Source organism: Papio anubis, chromosome 7, assembly GCF_008728515.1.
Source record: "Papio anubis isolate 15944 chromosome 7, Panubis1.0, whole genome shotgun sequence".
Taxonomy (NCBI): Eukaryota; Metazoa; Chordata; class Mammalia; order Primates; family Cercopithecidae; genus Papio; species Papio anubis.
The window spans coordinates 122,716,643-122,737,611 of record NC_044982.1 but is presented as its reverse complement, the minus strand read 5'-3'; the positions used below and the strand labels follow the sequence as shown (position 1 = coordinate 122,737,611).

The following is a 20,969-nucleotide window of genomic DNA, read 5'->3' as shown; positions in this document are numbered from 1 at the left end:
GTTGGGTTCCTTCAATGACTAAAGATTTGTTTTCAGTGTAGATCAGGCTGGTGTGCATTTTGGCATGTTAACGGATTACAGTTTAAGTGCTTTAGATTCACTATTTTAAAACTTTCTTGAATTAAAGGATAATAAATGATATCCTAGAGTTTCATGCTTACATTTTGAAAAGGAGATGTTCAACATAATCAAATCTACTAACTTTGAGTAACAAGTTTTAAAAATGGAGGACAGATGCTTCCATTTTAGCCCTAGAAATCTAAGGCCCAGGACCCTTAAGTAACTTCTCTGTGGTGACCTACTGATTCCGTAACAGATCAGAATCCAATCAGTTTTACTTCGAAAGGTCATGTGGCAAGTTACATTTTAATTTTAACTGGTGATGTGTTTGAAAAGACACAGAGTAGAGGTAGGCACCCCAATTTCCTGCTGCCTCTGAGAATCAGTTGTACCCAATTGAGGGCAACAGTCTATTCATCTCTATCCCAGGTTTCTTTTTTGTTTCTCTTTTCTTCTTAACCTAATGCTTCTTTTCTGCTTTTTTTCTCTCTCCCCAATTATATCTTAGGGCTGCTGTAAGTATGTGCTTTTTGCCTTTCCCATAGGTGTCCTGCAGAGATAAAGTGATGACTGACTCCTGAGTGTGATAACAGGAGAGATAATGTTCTATTTTTCACATGTGGTTCTGCATTTCAGGGCATTTAATGAAGAAAAGAAAGGAGTCCATAAAGACCCATTTCTCTATGAGGTATGAACAATTTGGTTTTTAAACACAACTATAATCCTAAAATTATCTGTTTTTGTTTTTATTTTTATTTTTATTTTGAGACGGAGCCTCGCTCTGTCACCCAGGCTGGAGTGCAATGGCATGATCTTGGCTCACTGCAACCTCTACCTCCCAGGTTCAAGAAACTCTCCTGTCTCAGCCTCCTGAGTAGCTGGGACCACAGACACAGGCCACCACAACTGGCTCATTATTGTATTTTTAGTAGAGACAGGGTTTCACCACATTGGTCAGGCCAGGCTGGTCTCCAACTCTCAACCTCAGGTGATCCACCCGCCTTGGCCTCCCAAAGTGCTGGGCTTACAGGCATGAGCCACCACGCCTGGCCAGTTGTCTGTTTTTAAAAGTCAAGTTTATTGAAGTTAATTTATATACAGTAAATTTTATCCTTTTAGGGTACCGTTCTATGACCTTTTTTTTTTTTTTTTTGAGATGAAGTCTTGCTGTGTCTCGACCAGGCTGGAGTGCAGTGGTGCGATCTCAGTTCACTGCACCCTCTGCTCCCGGATTCAAGCAATTCTCCTGTCTCAGCCTCCTGAGTAGCTGGGACTACAGGCATGTGCCACCACACCTGGCTAATTTTGTATTTTTAGTAGAGACGGTTTCACCATGTTGACCAGGCTGGTCTCCAACTCCTGACCTCAAACAATCCACCTGCCTTGGCCTCCCAAAGTGCTGGGATTACAGGCATGAGCCGCTACACCCAGCCTGTTCGATGACTTCTGATAAATTATTTGGTCATCACCCTGTAATCAAGATATAGAATATTTCTATCATCTCGAAAAATGTTCTTTTGTCCCTTTACAGTCAGCCCTTTCCCATCCCTTAGTTCCTGGCAAAAATTAATCTAGTTTTTGTCTCTGTAGTTTTACCTTTTCCAGAATGTCCTATAAATAAAATCATACAGCCTTTGATTCTGGCTTCTTTCAATTAGTATAATGCATTTAAGATTCACCTATGTTGTTGTGTGTGTCAGCAGTTCATTCTGTTTCTGAGTAGTATTCCGTTGTATGGATGTACCGTAGTTTGGTTATCCGTTCACCAGTTGAAGGACATTGGGTTGTTTCCAGTTTTTGATGATTACGAAAGCTGCTATAAACATTCATGTATTTATTTAGCATCTAATATGTGCTAAGTGTTTCATAAGTAAACTCTCCATAGTTGGGGAGATAAAACCTATGTCCATGAAATAATTAGCAAACTAAAATGAAGTATATGTTAACAGACAAGCTGGGGGGAAATACTCATGAATGAGAAGCTGTACTATCTATATTTATCTATGTGTGTGTGTGTATATATATATACATACACACACACACATAATACACACACACACATATATATATAATGATATATAGCTCTTAAAAATCAATAAGAAAGATGGCCGGGCATGATGGCTTATGCCTGTAATTGCAGCACTTTGGGAGGCTGAAGTGGGTGGATCACCTGAAGTCAGGAGTTCGATACCAGCCTGGCTAACATGGTGAAACCCCAGCTCTACTAAAAGACACAAAAATTAGCTGGGCATCGTGGCATGTGCCTGTAGTCCCAGCTACTCGGGAGGCTGAGGCAGGAGAATCACTTGAACCTGGGAGACAGACGTTGCAGTGAGGCAAGATTAAGCCATTGTACTCCAGCCTGGGCAACAGAGTGAGACTCTATCTCAAAAAATAATAATAATAAAATAAAATAAAATGCCAGGTGCGGTAGCTCATGTCTGTAGTCCCAGCTACTTGGGAGGCTGAGGCAGAAGAATTGCTTGAACCTGGGAAGCAGAGGTTGCAGTGAGCAGAGATCGCACCACTGCACTCCAGCCTGGGTGACAGAGCAAGACTATCTCAAAAAAATAAAAATCAATGAGAAAGACAAAAAACTATAAAAGAAGAATAGGCAAAGGACATGAGTAAGTAATCAAGAAAGAAACATACAAATAGAGTTACCCTTCACTGTCTGAATTCTCACTAACCAAACTCAAGAATCAGATATATCTGCGTAAACTCATTTATCCCTTCCTGCCTGAATTTTTGTTGCTTGATATCTGTATTAGTTTCCTAGAGCTGCTATAGCAAAATACTGCAAATTAGGCAGCTTCAAACACAAAAATTTATTCTCTCCCTGTTCTGGAGACTAAAATTCTGAAATTAAGGTGTCAGCAGGGGCATGCTTTGTCTGAATTCTCTAAGAAAGAATCTTTCCTTGCCTCTTTCTAGCTTCTGATGATTTCCAGCAAACTTTGGTATTGCTTGGCTTGTAAACACATTACTCCAATCTCTGCTTCTGTAGACACGTGGTACTCCCCCTGTGTGTCTATGCCTCTAACTCTCTTTCCTTTTAAGTATACCAGTCATTGGATTTCGGGCTTGCCCTAATCCAAATTAATCCTCATCTTGATTACATTTCCAAGATTTTATTTCCAAGTAGAGTCACATGTATAGGAACTGGAGGTTAGATCCTTAAGATACCATTTTGGGGGACACGATTCAACCCACAATAGTACCTGAAACTCAGTAGAGTAGAACCTAGTAGATTAGAATAACACAGTATCTTTGGCTCTCTGTGCTTGGTTTCTTCATGCTTTAGTATCCAAACTAAGAAGCCAAATGGTTTCAAATAATGAGAGATATTTATGATTAATAAGCATATTAGAAACTGCTGTTTACCTTGGCCAAGTGTGGTGGCTCACACCTGTAATCCTAGCACATTGGGAGGCTGAGGTGGGAAGATTGCTTGAGCTGAGGAGTTTGAGACCAGCCTGGGCAATATGGTGAGACCTTGTCTCTGCAAAAAGCAAAAACATTAGCTGGGTGTAGTGTCATGCACCTATAGTCCCAGCTACTACTACTGGGAGGCTGAGGTGGGAGGATCACTTGAGCCTGGGAGGTTAAGGCTGCAATGAGCCAAGATCGTGCCACTGCACTCCAGTTGGGTGACAGAGCGAGACCCTGTCTTCAAAAAAATAAATAAATAAATAAAAAGAAACTGTTCACCGTCATTATTGATCAAACATGACAAAACAGTAAGATCTTATGTTTTACTGTGAGATGGTAAAAATAAACAATGAAAATGCTTTTTTTCTTTCTTTCTTTTTTTTTTTTTGAGATGGAGTCACTCTGTCATCCAGGCTGGGGTGCAGTGGCATGATCCCAGCTCACTGCACCTCTGCCTCCCAGGTTCAAGTGATTCTACTGCCTCAGCCTCCCAAGTAGCTGGGATTATAGGCACCCGCCACCACGCCCTGCTAATTTTGTATTTTTAGTGGAGACGGAGTTTCACCATCTCAGCCAGGCTGGTCTCAAACTCCCCACCTCAGGTGATCCATCTGCCTTGGCCTCCCAAAGTACTAGGATTATAGTCGTGAGCCACTGTGCCCTGCCATGAAAATGCTTAATGTGCTGATATAAGTGATGGAAGTATAAATGTGTAGGTGCAACATTTTGAAAGGCAGTCTGATAGTATCAGTGTGATTTTAGGTATTCATCTTAAGAAAATAATTCAAAAGTGTTCACTTGAATTGATGTCATCAATTGTTTATAATAGCAAAAAACTGGAAACTACTAAAGTGTCATACAATATGGAATTAGTTATGTGACAAAAGAGCTGTGGTACTAGACTGCCAAAGAACATTGAATGACATAGACATTCATGATATAAAACTATTAGAATCCTGTTTTTATTAGGCAAAATCCTATCTAGATATCTAAATAGATGCATTTCTATTTTTATTAGGATGTTTTAAAGAGATGGGATCTTACTCTGTTGCCCAGGCTGAAGTTCAGTAGTGTGATCAAAGTTCACTGCAGCCTCAAACTCCTGGGCTCAAGTGATCCTCACACCTCAGCCTCCCAAGTAACTGGGACTACCAGTGCACCACCATACCTGGCTAATTTTTTTTTTCTTTCTTTTCTTTTTTTTAGAGACATAGTCTTGCTGTGTTGTAACTTGTCTCAAATTCCTGGCCTGAAACCATCCTCCCATCTCAGCCTCCCGATTAGCTGGGATTATAGGTGCCACTGTGTCCAGCATACATTTGTATTTAAATAGAGTTATATTTAAATACATTTAAATAAACCAGGCTAATAACAGTAATGATTATCTTGGGCAGAATCTCACTCCATTGCCCAGGCTGGAGTGCAGTGGCATGATATCGACTCACTGCAACCTCTACCTTCTGGATTCAAGCAATTCTCCTGCCTCAGCCTCCCAAGTAGCTGGGATTATAGGCACCCACCACTATGCCCAGCTAATTTTTGCATTTTTATTTACTTATTTTTTCTTATTTTTTAAGATGGAGTCTCGCTCTGTTGCCCAGGCTGGAGTGCAGTGGCACATTTTGGCCCGCTGCAAGCTCCACATTCCAGGTTCAAGCGATTTCTGCCCCAGACTCTTGAGTAGCTGGGATTACAGGCCTCCACCACCATGCCTGCCTAATATTTTGTAGTCTTAGAGATGGGGTTTCACCAGTTTGGGCAGGCTGGTCTTGAAGTCCTGACCTCAAGCAATCCACCCGCCTCAGCCTCCCAATGTTCTGGGATTACAGGCGTGAGCCACTGTGCCTGGCCTAATTTTTGTATTTTTAGTAGAGACAGGGTTTCCGCATGTTGGCAGGCTGGTCTCAAGCTCCTGACCTCAAGTGATCTGCCTGCCTCGGCCTCCCAAAGTGCTGGGATTACATGCGTGAGCTGCTGCACCCAGCCTGTTTTCAAACTTTTGAATAAACTTCCAGTTGGAATGAGAATGTATAAAGTTTTGGCCAGGACAGTGGCTCATGCCTGTAATCTCAGCACTTTGGGAGACTGAGGTGGGAGGATTGCTTGAGGCAAGAATTTTGAGACCAGCCTGGACAATATAGCGAGACCCCATCTGTATGAAAAATAAAATAATTAACCAGGTGTGGTGGCACACACCTGAAGTTCCAGCTACTAGGGAGGCTGAAATGGGAGGATTGCTTGAGCCCAGGAGTTTGAGGCTGTAATGCACTATGCCTGTGCCTATGAATAGCCATTGCACTCCAGCCTGGGCAATATAGTGAGACTCCGTCTCTTTTTTTCATTTTTTTTTTTTTTTTTTTTTTTTTTTGAGACGGAGTCTCACTCTATCCCCCAGGCTGGAGTGCAGTGGCACGATCTTGGCTCACTATAAGCTCCGCCTCCTGGGTTCACACCATTCTCCTGCCTCAGCCTCCCAAGCAACTGGGACTACAGGCGCCCACCACCACGCCTGGCTAATGTTTTGTATTTTTAGTAGAGACGGAGTTTCACTGTGTTAACCAGGATGGTCTCGATCTCCTGACCTCGTGATCCGCCCACTTTGGCCTCCCAAAGTGCTGGGATTACAGATGTGAGCCACCGCGCCTGGCCGAGACTCTGTCTCTTAAGGACATTTTCCGTTGACTTGCATAGAACTGGTCTTTATGTGTTTAAATAGTAGAAATATACAAGTGTATATATAACATTGTTTGATACCTGTTTTAACAGGCTGATGTCCAAGTGCAGTTGATCAGCAAAGGCCAACCAAATCCTTTGAAAAATATTCTAAATGAAAATGACCTAGTATTCATAGTGGAAAAAGTGGTAAGTAGTGGTTTGACTTTGTGATTGTTTAATTCTCCATAACCAAATATGGTTTCTTGGGAATAATCTAACATGTACACCTTTTAAAATCAGCATCAGTGAAAATGAGTTCTCATTCTTTTAGGAGTAAGTATAGTGCTGTCCAGTACAAATAAATATGAACCATATATGCAATTTAACATTTTCTAGTAGCCTCGTTAAGAAAGAAGCAAGTAAAATTATCAATAAATCGATAAAATTGACTTATTTCTTTCTTTTTTTTGAGACAGAGTCTCGCTCTTGTCACCCAGGCTGGAGTGCAATGGCGCAATCTCAGCTCACTGCAACCTCTGCCTCCCAAGTTCAAGCGATTCTCCTGCCTCAGCCTCCCGAGTAGCTGGGATTACAGGCACCTGCTACCACGGCCAGCTAATTTTGTATTTTTAGTAGAGATGGGGTTTTTCCATGTTGGTCAAGCTAGTATCAGACTCCCGACCGCAGATGACCCACCCGCCTCGGCCTCCCAAAGTGCTGGGATTACGGGCATGAGCCACAGCACCTGGCCTTTTTTTTTTTTTTTTAAGATGGAGTCTCGCTCTGTCACCCAGGCTGGAGTGTAGTGGTGTGATCTTAGCTCACTGCAACCTTTGCCGCCCGAGTTCAAGCAATTCCCCTGCCTCAGCCTCCCGAGTAGCTGGGATTACAGGCACCTGCCACCACGCCCGGCTTTTTTTTTTTTTTTTGTATTTTTAGTAGAGAAAGAGTTTCACTATATTAGCCAGGATGATGTCGATCTCCTGACGTCATAATCTGCCCACCTTGGCCTCCCAAAGTGCTGGGATTACAGGGGTGAGCCACCTCGCGCTGCCACCCTGCCAACTTATTTCTTTTGTTGTTCAGTTCCATGAATTTTAACACATACGTAGATTCTTGCAGTCAGCACCACAATCAGGATATGTAACAGTTTCATCTCGCTGAAAAACTCCCTTGTTGTTATTATTGGCAAGCCTGAGCTATTTTGTAAACACATGGTTAATTGTACCCACTAACACCAATCAGAGGTTATTGCCCTAAGAGGAATAGATAAAAAAGACTGTGGGCCTAAGGTTATAGCCCAGAAAGAAGGTCTTCCTGTTTTGAGAGTGAAAAATCCAAGAACATCTGGGTTTCCTTTGTATTTTACCTTTACCTAATCATTTTGTGCATGTTGGAGCACTTCCTTTTCTACTTTTAAGATAGCCTCGCTCTGTCGCACAGGCTGGAGTGCCGTGGTACTGTCATGGTTCACTGCAGCCTCCACCTCCCAAGCTTAAGCAATCCTTCCTCCTCAGCCTCCTGACTAACTGGGACCACAGGTGCATGTCACCACCCTGGCTGATTTTTTTTTTTTTTTGGTAGACACAGGTCTCCCTGTGTTGCCCAGGTTTGTCTCGACCTCTTGGGCTTAAGTGATCCTCCTCAGCCTCCCAGAATGCTGGGATTACAGGCATGCGACACCATGTCCTGCTGAGCACTTCCTTTTCTAAAAGCATCGGTTGCTTCCTTTGCCATTAGCAACTAAGGTCAGTATCTTTTTATAGGACAGTGGAAATGCTCCTAATGGATTTTTTGGTACCATGCTAGTTTGTGGCTATTCTTGCCAAAACCCAATCATTTGTGCTTAAGGGTATAGAAATAAGTACCCTTGTCGTATGTTCTGCTTGTCATTATTCTGTAGCATAGTAAAGAATCGACTGTTATTTTAAGTGCTCTTTTGTCTGGTTAAATAATTAAGAACATTTTTAAAGCCTTTAGAAAAGGAAGAAACAAGTCATATTGAAGAACTTCAATCTGAAGAAACTGCCATATCTGATTTCTCTACTGGCGAAAATGTTGGACCACTTGCTTTACCAGTTGGGAAGGCAAGGTAGGTTTTCTCTTATGCTGAGTAAGGGTGGTGACTAGGATTTAAATTGAAACATCCTTATAAACATTGGGAAAAATAGGCCTCTAGCCCTTATATCTTCCTTCATCTCCCCAACCCCCCATAAGTATACCCAACTAAGGATAGTTCTACTTAAATATCTGATAGGTATCCCAAATGTGACCAAGAATACTGCAGTTATCTTCCCTTTCTCTACACCTCTATACCAATTTATTGTTGTTTCTCAATTGTTTTCCTTATGTGTAATCTGGTTCCCCTCCAGTCTTTCTTCCTGTCTTTCTTTCACTCTTCCAAGTGAAAGCCTGACCAAGCTTCTTTCCTGCTTAAAATCCTTTAGTGGTTCTTTATCGGCTTCATGATAAAACCCAAATTCCTTAAGAATGACATATAGGAACCTTCATTGCCTAGCCCCACTGGGCCTCCACCAGGGGTGGTACCACACCCAGAGGGAATTGGAAATATAGGGGAGTATTTGGTTAGTCACAGTGACTGAGGGGAGCTACTGGCATTTAGTGAACCTGGGCCGTGGATGGCAAACATCCTGCAGTGCATGGGACTCTCCCGCACAATGAGCAGTTATCTCACCCAGGGTGCCAGTAATGCCCCTGTTAGAAACCTGAGAGCCTCTGGCTTCCTCTCCAGCTTCGCTTCCTGCCTCCCCACTGTGTGGCTATGCATAGTTCCCTCTGTCCAGCCCGGTCCAGCCTCCGCCTGCCTCCAAAACCAGAAAGTCCTTGTCTTCCAGATGTTCTGGTGGATATAGTCATGGAAATACTAACAGAATGGTATGAGAATGATAACTACTGTAATAACATTCACAAAATGATTCCTTCATGCTGGTTTTTATTTTCCTCTATGGAAGTTTCTTTTTTCTTTTTTTTTTTTCTTTTTTTTTTTTTGATACGGAGTTTTGCTCTTATTGCCTAAGCTGGAATGCAATGGTGCAATCTCAGCTCACTGCATCCTCTTGCCTCCTGGGTTCAAGTGATTCTCCGGCCTCAGGCTCCTGAGTAGCTGAGATTACAGGCATACACCACCATGTCTGGCTAACTTTTTGTATTTTTAGTAGAAACGGGATTTCACCACGTTAGCCAGGCTGGTCTTGAACTCTCACCTCAGGTGGATCCACCTGCCTAGGCCTCCCAAAGTGCTGGGATTACAGGCGTTAGCCACCATGCCCAGCCTAGAAGTTTTAAAAGTTTAATCAGCCTTTTCCTTCATAGGTCCTTGATTTCAGTCATATTTGGCCTGTTTTCTCCCTACAACTTTAATGTTATTTATTTGTATTATTTTCTCCAGCCAGTGTTTATTTCTTTGCTCTCCATTTCTTCTTGCATTTTCCTTCTGGGATTATTTCACCTCTTTTTGGAAATAAAATCCCCTGGAAATTTTTTTCCTGGACATCTGTTGGTAATCAATTTAGTTTTCATGTCTTTGAAGAATAAAAATGTAAGCCACATTTTTTGGTGACTTTTAATTTTGATATACTTTCAAATTTACAGGAAAGTTACAAGAATAGTACATGAACTTCTGTATATCCTTAATCCAGATTCACCAGTTGCTTAGATTTTGCAGCATTTGCTTCTTTTTCTTCTTCTTCCCCTTTTCCTTTTTCTCTCTCGTATGTCTTTCTAGATAGATATATGCAAAGCAGTATATTGCTATATATGTATTCATATATAGGTATATATGTATATTGTTACAACTATATATCATTATAACAATACGTTTATAACTATATATTCTTATAAATATAGTCTGTGTGTATGTGTATGTGTGTGTATATATATATGGTAATATACACACATACACCATTTTTAAAATGAAGTATTGACAATGTAGTGAAGATATGGTACTCTTTTACCCCTAAATACTCCTCTTTGTATTTTCTGTGAACAAATATATTCTTTTACATAACCATGGAACAATGATCAGAATCTGGAAATCTAATATTATTGCAATACCATTATCTAATCAGAGCCCATATTCAAATTTTGTTAACTGTCTCACTAACTAATGACTGAGCATCATTTTGTGCTTATTGGCTCCTACTTCTTTCCTTTCTGTTTTTTTTGAGGCAGAGTCTCACTCCGTTGCCCAGGCTGAAGTGCAATGGCGCGATCTCAGCTCCCTGCAACCTTTGCCTCCTGAGTTCAAGTGATTCTCCTGTTTCAGCCTCCTGAGTAGCTGGGATTCAGGTGCCTGCCACCATGCCTGGCTAATTTTTGTATTTTTAGTAGAGATGGGGTTTTACCATGTTGGTCAGGCTGGTCTCAACTCCTGACCTCGTGATCCGCCCGCCTTGGCCTCCCAAAGTGCTGGGATTACAAGCATGAGCCACCGCGCCCAGCCTGGCTCCTACTTACTTCTTTATATTAATCTCACATCCTACCTCTTCTACTGAACTTCCACTTCTGCTGAACCCCCAGTCCTCACCATATTGAAGCTCCCTGCTCATAGTAGCTCCAATCCTGTCATACTCTTGTCACTTTCTGGTGCATGCATTTTGATTTGCCTGGTGAATCTATTAATGGATAAAGTATACATATATATACATCTTGCTATTTAAGTTTTAGGTTGTTGTTTCTGTGAGACCTCTCATATCTTTTTTTTTTTTTTTTTGAGATGGTGTCTTACCCTGTCACCCAAGCTAGAGTACAGTGGCACGATCTGGGCTCACTGCAAGCTCTGCCTCCTGGGTTCACGCCATTCTCAGCCCCTCGAGTAACTGGATCTACAGGCACCCGCCATCACACCAGGCTAATTTTTTTGTATTTTTAGTAGAGATGGGATTTCACCGTGTTAGCCAGGATGGAAGACCCCTCGTATCTTTTTAAAAGAAAATTCTGGCTGGACGTGGTGGCTCACGACTATAATCCCAACACTTTGGGAGGCTAAGGCAGAAGAATTGCTTGAAGCGAGTAGTTTGAGACTAGCCTGGGCAACACTGCAAGACACTCTCTCTCTACAAAAAATAAAAATAAGCCTGATGCAGTGGCTTGTGTCTGTAGTCCCAGCTACTTGGGAGGCTGAGACAGGAGGATCACTTGAGCCAAGGAGGTCGAGGCTGTAGTGAACTATGATTGCACCACTGCATTCCAGCCTGGGCAACAAAGTGAGACCCTGTCTCTCAGAAAAAAAAGAAATTCTTTAATTGGAAATCTCTGTCTATAATTTGTCCTTACTCTTGTTTTAAAGGCAGTTAATTGGACTTTACACCATGGCTCACAATCCTAATATGACCCATTTGAAGATTAATCTGCCAGTTACTGCCCTTCCTCCCCTTTGGGTAAGATGTGACAGTTCAGATCCTGAAGATACTTGTTGGCTAGGAGCTGAGCTTATCACAACAAACAACAGCATTACAGGAATTGTCTTATATGTGGTCAGTTGTAAAGGTGAGTGCTGTCTCTAGAGTGTGTGTGTGTGTATGTGTGTATTTATTCATTTGTATAGTTACTGTTTCATGTTTTTTTACGAAAATTGATATTGTTATGACATAAGGTAGAACTTGCATTAATCACCATAAATCTACTCTAGTGTGTAACTTGCAGCATGTGGGAGGTATTCTGGAAACACCAGAAACAGATCTCCAAAAGTCTGGACAAGAGGTTTACACTTGTCTGATTTGGGTTTCATTTTATTTCTACGCGTATATTATTGAAAATTTTCATTGGAAGATACAAACTGACAATATGTTTCCAATCTCAGACATTTAATTGTATTTTTGGTAGTAGTATTGACCCTCATTCCACTTTAATTTTTTATTTGTTTATTTATTTATTTTTTTTGAGATAGAGTCTCGCTCTGTCACCCAGGCTGGAGTGCAGTGGCACAATCTCGGCTCACTGCAGCTTCCGCCTCCTGGGTTCAAGCAGTTCTGGAAGCCTCAGCTTCCAGAGTAGCTGGGATTACAGGCCTCCATCCGCCACCATGCCCGGCTAATTTTTTTGTATTTTTAGTGGAGACGGGGTTTTACCGTATTGGTCAGGCTGGTCTTGAACTCCTGACCTCATGATCCACCCGCCTTGGCCTCCCAAAGTGCTGGGATTACAGGCATGAGCCACCGTGCCCAACCTCCACTTTATTTTTTATTTACTTTTTTTTAGAGACAGGGCCTTACTCTGTAGCCCAGGTTGGGGTACCATAGTGCCTTCATAGGTCACTGCAGCCTCAAACTCCTGGGCTCAAGTGATCCTCCCACCATAGTCTCCTGAATAGCTGGGACTACAGGAGAGCACAACCATTCCCAGCTAATTTTATTTTTATTTTTAATTTGTTTTTAAAAGACAGGGTCCCACTATATTGCCTGGGCTGGTCTCAAACTCTTAGCCTGAAGCAGTCCTCCCACCTCAGCCTCCTGAGTAGCTGGGATTATAGGCAAGTGCTGCTGCGCCTGGCTGTTCCACTTATATTCTTTTTTTTAGTTTTTTGAGGTAGGATCTTACTCTGTCACCCAGGCTGGAGTGCAGTGGCGCAATCATGACTCACTGCAGCCTCAACCTCCTGGGCTCAGGCAATCCTGTCACCACAGCCTCCCGAATAGCTGGGACTACAGGCACATGCCACCACACCTGGCTATTTTTTTATTTTCTGTAGAGACAGGGTCTTGCTATGTTGCCCAGGCTGGTCTCAAACTCCTGGATTCAAACGATCCTCCCTCCTCGGCCTCCTAAAGTGCTGGGTTTATATGTGTGAGCCACCATACCCAGCCCACTTTCATTCTCTTATAAACATTTCACTTATCTATGATTTGAAATTTAATTTTAGCAGTTATTTTGTTGAGTTGCAGTACACTGAGAATGTGAGGGATTGCAGTTTTGTAGCTCTAACAATGTAATTTTGAGTTGTGCCTTTACATGTCTTTCTTTCATTTCTTATAGCTGATAAAAATTATTCTGTAAATCTTGAAAACCTAAAAAATTTACACAAGAAAAGACATCACTTGTCTACCGTAAGTGTTTTGCTTCTACTCATATTATTTTCTTCAAATTGTTATCAACCTGCCTTCCTAGTTTACAGGTTTTTTTTCACTCCTAAGATGACTAGATATCTTTCTGTAGTATGAATATGTTTATGTTTATTTTCATATCAGCTAATGACCAAAATTAAAATGCCTTCATGCCTTTTAGCTAATCTTTGTGGTTTCTTTTTTTTATTTTATTTTTATTTTGAGACGGAGTCTCGCTCTGTAGCCCAGGCTGGAGTGCAGTGGCCAGATCTCAGCTCACTGCAAGCTCCGCCTCCCGGGCTTAGGCCATTCTCCTGCCTCAGCCTCCCGAGTAGCTGGGACTACAGACGCCCGCCACCTCGCCCGGCTAGGTTTTTTTCTGTATTTTTTAGTAGAGACGGAGTTTCACTGTGTTAGCCAGGATGGTCTCGATCTCCTGACCTCGTGATCCGCCTGTCTCGGCCTCCCAAAGTGCTGGAATTACAGGCTTGAGCCACCGCGCCTGGCCATCTTTGTGGTTTCAAAGAATTGTCTTACTTTTCCATTTGGGATAAAAGTATGGCATGTGTGCTTTTTCTTCTTTGGGGACAAGGATCAAAATAGTTTGGGTAATGGGCTTTTGGCCGTGTGGAAGCACAGCTAAATGGTCTGCTGGGTGCACTCTTTTCAGGTAACATCCAGAGGCTTTGCACAGTACGAGCTCTTTAAGTCCTCTGCCTTGGATGATACAATCACAGCATCACAAACTGCGATCACTTTGGATATTTCCTGGAGTCCTGTGGATGAGATTCTTCAAATCCCTCCACTCTCTTCAGCTGCAACTCTGGTAAGAGTGGACCCTATTTCGTTTCCAGGTTCATGAGAGTCCTAAATGTTGGTTTACTTGCTTGTTGCTGGTGCTCCATGCTTCTAGTCTCGGCACTTGCTGGGTGTGAGCTTGGACAACTCTGAAAGGCCCACCTTGCCACTAACGTCTCACCAGGGCAGCCAGTGAAGGTTTTGTCAGGTGATCTGATCTATCAGTTGCCCTCAGCCCTATAGTAATATAACTGAAGAATTTTCTAGTGACGAATAAAGTCTCCTGAGTGGTGACTCAAGTGAATCCGTGTTTTTTTGTTTGTTTTGTTTTGAGACAGGGTCTTACTCTGTCACCCAGGCTGGAGTGCAGTGGCATGATCACTGCTCACTGCTGCCTCGAACTCCTGTGCTCAAGCAATCCTCCCACCTCCGCCTCCTGAGTAGCTAGGACTACAGGCAAAAGCCTCCACACCTAATTTTTTAAACTTTTTTTGTAGGGACAGAGTCTCCCTATGTTTTCCAAGCTGGTCTCAAACCTCTGGGCTCAAGTGATCCTCCCACCTCCACCTCCCAAAGTGGCTCACGCTGGGATTACAGGCGTGAGCCACTGTGCCTGGCCCCCTTATTCTTAAAAGGGTAGAGATATTGGTAACACATCAAGAATCATTATAATATTAAGCCCTTTCACTCTATATGTACATTTCTAGGAATCTGTCTTAAGAAATTAGTCAAAATTGGCCAGGCACAGTGGCTCACGCCTGTAATCCCAGCACTTTGGGAGGCCGAGGAGGACAGATCACAGGGTCAAGAGTTCGAGACCAGACTGATCAATATGATGAAACCCCGTCTCTACTAAAAATACAAAAGTTAGCTGGGTGTGGTGTTGCGCTCCTGTAGTCCCAAATACTCGGGACGCTGAGGCAGAAGAATCGTTTGAACCCGGAAGGCAGATGTTGCAGTGAGCCAAGATCGTGTCACTGCACTCCAGCCTGGGCGACAGAGTGAGACTCTGTCTCAAAAAAAAAAGAAATTAGTCAAAATTGCTAACAGAAATTCATGTGTAAGATATTCAGTGCAGTGATATAGCTGTGTTTCCAAAATACTATAAACAAAACCAAAATGTTCAGTAGGGTATAGTTAAAATGGATTTCTTTTCTTTTTGAGATGGTGTCTCCCTCTGTCTCCCAGGCTGGAGTACAGTGGCGTCATCTCGGCTTACTGCAACCTCGCCTCCCTCCCAGGTTCAAGCAGTTCTCCTGCCTCTGCCTCCCAAGTAGGTGGGACTACAGGTGCATGCCACCATGCCCAGCTAAATTTTTTGTATTTGTAGTAGAGACGGGGTTTCACCATCTTGGCCAGGCTGGTCTCGAACTTACCTCAAATGATCTGCCTGCCTCGGCCTCCCAAAGTGCTGGGATTACAGGCATGAGCCACCATACCTGGCCTAAAATAAATTTTATGACGAAATATTTTACAGTCTTTAAAAGCATGTTTTAAAATCTCGAATATTAATAATAGGATGTGCTTATTACGAAAAACTAAAAAAGAAAAAGTATAAAATTATTTATGTAATGGGATTTCAATTATATTTTAAAAAATATATATACACAGAAGCCTGGATAGTGTTAATAGTGGTTCCTTCAGAATGGCAAGATTATGGATAATTATATTGTTTTTTTGAGACAGTCTTACTGTCACCCAGGCTGGAGTGCAGTGGCATGATCTCAGCTGACTGCAATCTCTGCCTCCCAGGTTCAAGCAATTCTCCTGCCTCAGCCTCCTGAGTAGCTGGGATTACAGGGGCGTGCCACCACACCTGGCTAATTTTTGTAATTTTAGTAGAGACCAGGTTTCACCAAGTTGGCCAGGCTGGTCTTGAACTTGTGACCTCAAGTGATCCACTTGCCTCAGCCTCCCAGAGTGCTAGAATTACAGGTGTGAGCTACCACACCCGGTCATGGATGATTATATTTATACTTTTCCTTTAATAGGAATTTACATACATTGGCATTTACATTATTCTTTTTCTTTTTTTATGTTTGCAATCTTAGGTTTGTAAGACATTGACTTCTGGCTAGGACAGCACACTTTGTTTAGTTAGAAGGAGTCTAATAAACAGATATATTGGAGACTTCATTTTGGTTTGTGATAATGATAAGTTATCACTGAATCTTGAGATATATTTATTTAAATTTCTCCTACCTTGTCATCCTGGAAATTCCTTGGGAAAAGGCAGGAGAGCATGTGAGGAGGGCAGTTGTTCCACATAGGTACAATTGTTTGTGGCATAGAAAGAGGATACAGTGGTTATAACTTAGGTTATTGGGTCAAGATGGCAAAATCTCTGAGTGAGATGTTCTAAATGATGTGTTGACCTCATTTTTCAATTCATTGGTCCTTTATGAAATATATTTTTTAATGTGTGAAGGATAGTTTGAAATGCAAGTATAACACTTAGGTAGAGAAGATGGGATTAACAGTGGAAAACTGACAGACTTTGGAAACTTTTTAGAATATTAAAGTGGAATCGGGAGAGCCCAGAGGTCCTTTGAATCATCTCTACAGAGAACTTAAATTTCTTCTTGTGAGTATCCTTCCAGAATTCCTTTCCTTCAATCTCATGTTTTTATAAAAATGTGTGTTATTGTTGTTTTTACTTAGGTTTGTATTCTTCAAAATTTGTTCAGATGTTATGTATCCATTAGATACTCTGACAGTTTGGGCAGTTTAATTTTACTTATGTGGTAGTTGTCCTTACAATTAATGGGAGCATTAGGTCGTTACTGGCTACATTTCTCTTACCTTTTGTGGTGGTGTTATTTTTTTTTAATTGATTTATTTATTTTTCCATTGTGTGTGGATACACCACATTTTGTTCATTCATCAGTCGATTGACATCTTAGTTGTTTCTATTTTTTGGCTATTATGAATAATGCCTCCATGAACATTTACATACAAGTTTTTGTGTAGACATGTTTTCACATGTCTTGGGTGGAGTTACTAGATCATATGGTAACTGTATATTTACCTTTTGAGGAACTGCCAAAGTATAACTATTGTCCAAAGTGGTTATGTTATTTTATATTTCTTTCAGTACTATATGAGGGTTCTGATTTCTCTTCATCTTTGTCAACACTTGATATTGTCTGTTTTTTAATTATAGTCATCCTAGCGGTAGTGAAGTGGTATCTCTTTGTAGTTTTGATTTCATGTGCTCATTGGCTCCTGCTTATTTTTTTAGCTTAATCTCATACTTTACTTCCATTGCCACTGAACCCCCAACCCTCACCACATCAAGCTCCTTGCTTGTAGCTCAGATCCTGTCATACTCTTATCACCTTCTGGTATGTGCCTCTTGATCTACCTGGTATGCACTTCTCCTACCTCCTTGCTAGGTGAGCTCTCTATGATAGTTGTACTGATCTCACAGAATGGCTTGTGTTGCTGTAGAACTCCACACATACCTCTTGTCGGTGTGTTTATAAAACACAGTAATTTGTTTCCTTATCTGTCTCCTCTGCTAACTTGAGTGCCTGGTTCCCTATTGTGCCCTTACCATCTAGCATAGTACCAACTATTTTTGATACTTTTACTTCCTATGAGTAAGTACTATTTCCCTGTTTTTACAAAACTGATAGTTTTTCTACCTTTCTCACCTTTCTTCTTTCTTGAAAGCCCGTCTTTTAGGACCCTTACTGTGGGCCTCCATCATACTTTTGCCCTCACATCTCTGCCCTTCTCTCTCCACACCCCTGCAGAGAGCTGATCTACTCAGTGATTTGACTGACACCTTTGTGAGCAAGCGCCAAACCCTCATCTTTAGGCTGATAGCACTTCCCATCTTTCTAACTTCCACCACATTATTTCCCACTTGGGTAGAGTGCTATTGCTTCCAGAGTCAGTATGTCGAAAATGAAACTATCTTCTCCAGACTACATCCTCTTTGAAAACGCCCGCATTTCTGTCTGTGGTCCCATCATTCCTTCAGTTTCCTAGGCTAGAAATCTCATATTTCACTTTAGTAAGAACTATTATTTCTGTCACCACTACATACTACTGTAGCTAGAAGCTGCCACTCTGCTATGTGCCACGCATGGTGCTAGCTGGTTCAGTTATTTTGCCTGAAGGTGACAAACTGGTGAATGGAAGAGCTGGCACAAATTTATTTAATTGTGTGTTTGCTTAATTTGAGTCTCCCTTAAAAAGCCACAGAATCTTAGATATACATGTGGCCATAGTCTCTCTGTGTTCAACCCCCTATGTTTTATAAATGGATAGGATTTTTTCTTTAATTCCACATATACCTTGCTACCCTCCCCCCATACATATACAATTCTTTTTCTCCTTTGAAGACTCTTTCACTGTGCTCATCTTAGTTAAAATCTTTACCATCTTCTTCTGGGACCACACTAATGATGATTCATTGTTTCTCAACAGGGGCACTATTGGCATTTGGGCAGGAACATTCTTTGTGATTTGAGACCATGGTGCGCACACCAAGATGTTTAACATCTCTGGCCCCCACCAGACTCCATGCCCCAAGTGCTCTTGTACTCCCAGTCATTTATGACAACAAAATTATATTCATATTTTTCTTTCTTTTTTTTTTTTTTTTTTTAGACGGAGTCTCACTCTGTCACCCAGCCTGGAGTGCAGTGGTGCTCACTACAACCTCCGCCTCCCAGGTTCAAGTGATTTTCCTGCCTCAGCCTCCCCAGTAGCTGGGATTACAGGTACCCACCACCACGCCCGGCTAATTTTTTTGTATTTTTAGTGCAGGTTTGCACTAAAATACAGCGTGGATTGCCCCATTGGCTAGGCTGGTCTTGAACTCCTGACCTCAAGTGATCCACCCGCCTCAGCCACCCAAAGTGCTGGGATTATAGGCATGAGCCACCATGCTCAGCCATCTTCATATTTTTCTAAAGACCTCCCCCGGGGAGTGGGAGGTGATAGCATTTCAACTGGGAAATGTTGTATTTTCTCTTTCCTAGGAATCCATCCTTGGTACTTCTGATAGAGAAATTCTTAACTAGTTCATGTCATTTTCCTGCCAAAAAAATCAACATTGGCTGTTTTCTGCCTATGAAACTGAAAAACTTTTGAAGATCCCTTAATGGTTTAGCTGCTGTTTCTTCTAATTCTATTTCCTGCTGCTGCTTTGTTGCTTTTTCTACCCTGGTTGGGATCATACCATCCTCTTCATCTTATTTCATGCCGTTTTCCTGCTAGCCTATGGTTCCCACATTTGAGTTGCAACTGAAGTTCCACGTTGTTTCACTGGCTATTGCAGCCTAACTTGACTGCTTTTTCTTAAGTCTATTGACATATTGTATGTACATACACATTTTTATATTTTAATATAAACTTCCACTTACTATTTACATTTATTCATCCCCAGACTATTTCATTTGTCTTATCTGTCTGTCTTTGCCAAAGTTACAAGCATCTCCAGGGCAAACCCAGTATCCTCTGTAGCACCTATGCACTTGGCATCATTGTTCAGTGCACCATCTTTGGGATCAGACCATGGAGTATATGTCCTGACTCTGTCAGTTACTAATTGTGTGACCATGAGCAAGTTACTGAATCTCTCTTAGCCTCAGTAAGATGAGAATAATAGTATTATCTACCGTAGAGTTTTGTTAGGATTAAATAACATGTACTATATATAAAGCACCACAGCAGTACCTGGGATGTGATAAACACTCAAGAAATGTTACTGCAATTAATATTTTTATTACATACATCCTTATTGATTAAACAGTGTTTTCTGCTAACAAGTTTTTGGGGTTTTTAAATCTCCCGTAGGTTTTGGCTGATGGTTTGAGGACTGGTGTCACTGAATGGCTCGAGCCTCTGGAAGCAAAATCTGCTGTTGAACTTGTGCAGGAATTTCTGAATGGTGTATTACTTGTTTTTATTCATTGAGAATTTATACTTGCTTTGTTTAAATATAAGTTTCTCTTTAAGCTTGATATTCTTTTTTGATTGGAATATATACAAAGCTATGAGATCTGTAATGGTCAGAGGAACAGCTTTTGTTCTGAATTGCTGATGGTAGAGAGCTAAGTAATCCTAAGAATTAATAAAATTTAATTTATGTTTGAGATTGAAGGAAAAAGGAGATGAAACAGTAGCCTCTGTATACCTAGCACGTGCCTGATGCCAGGTGTCAGGGGCTTTTCTGTTACCTCGGTTCATCTTCACACCCCCACCTGAGGGGTATCTATTATAGTCTCCACCAGAGAGTTCAGTGATTTGCTAAAATCCTCAGTTATGCTTCTACTGTCCCCATTTACCATTTGAAAATAGGATTAGGATGGAAATAATTTGGAAAGCAGAAAAATCAAGAGCTAATACACTTCTGCCACTTTCTAGACTTAAATAAGCTGGATGGATTTGGTGATTCTACAAAAAAAGACACTGAGGTTGAGGTAAGTGATTATTATCAGTTAGAAATAGACACAGAAATAGCTTTTAAAATTCGGTTATGCCGACATCTTTCATGTTGTACCATTGCAAATGGATTTGGTATATCAAGGCAGCATTTAGGGAGAATTTTTTTTTTTTTTTTTACTTTAAGTTCTAGGGTACATGTGCACAACGAGCAGGTTTGTTACATATGTATACATGTGCCATGTTGGTGTGCTGCACCCATTAACTCGTCATTTACATTAGGTATATCTCCTAATGCTACCCTCCCCCCTGCCCCACCCCCAGCAGGCCCCAGTGTGTGACGTTCCCCACCCTGTGTCCATGTGTTCTCATTGTTCAGTTCCCACCTATGAGTGAGAACATGCAGTATTTGGTTTTCTGTCCTTATGATAGTTTGCTCAGAATGATGGTTTCCAGCTTCACCCATGTCCCTATAAAGGACATGAACTCATCCTTTTTTATGGCTGCATAGTATTCCATGGTGTATATGTGCCACATTTTCTTAATCCAGTCTATCAATGATGG

At 41.5% G+C, this 20,969-nt stretch overlaps 1 protein-coding gene across 3 annotated transcripts in view; it reads left to right on the top strand.

Moving 5' to 3' along the window:
* ZWILCH (zwilch kinetochore protein) overlaps positions 1-20,969 on the top strand; it is a 46,463-nt gene that overhangs the window by 3,164 nt on the left and 22,330 nt on the right. For 2 of the 3 annotated variants that reach the window (XM_031669228.1, XM_031669230.1), the window contains exons 2-10: positions 697-748; positions 6,259-6,354; positions 8,121-8,239; positions 11,456-11,655; positions 13,141-13,211; positions 13,879-14,034; positions 16,519-16,590; positions 19,818-19,911; positions 20,388-20,443. In XM_031669228.1, the coding sequence (XP_031525088.1) occupies positions 697-748; positions 6,259-6,354; positions 8,121-8,239; positions 11,456-11,655; positions 13,141-13,211; positions 13,879-14,034; positions 16,519-16,590; positions 19,818-19,911; positions 20,388-20,443 (916 nt within the window). The remainder of the gene's footprint in view (positions 1-696; positions 749-6,258; positions 6,355-8,120; positions 8,240-11,455; positions 11,656-13,140; positions 13,212-13,878; positions 14,035-16,518; positions 16,591-19,817; positions 19,912-20,387; positions 20,444-20,969) is intronic. The other variant, XM_031669229.1, reaches the window with a different exon arrangement.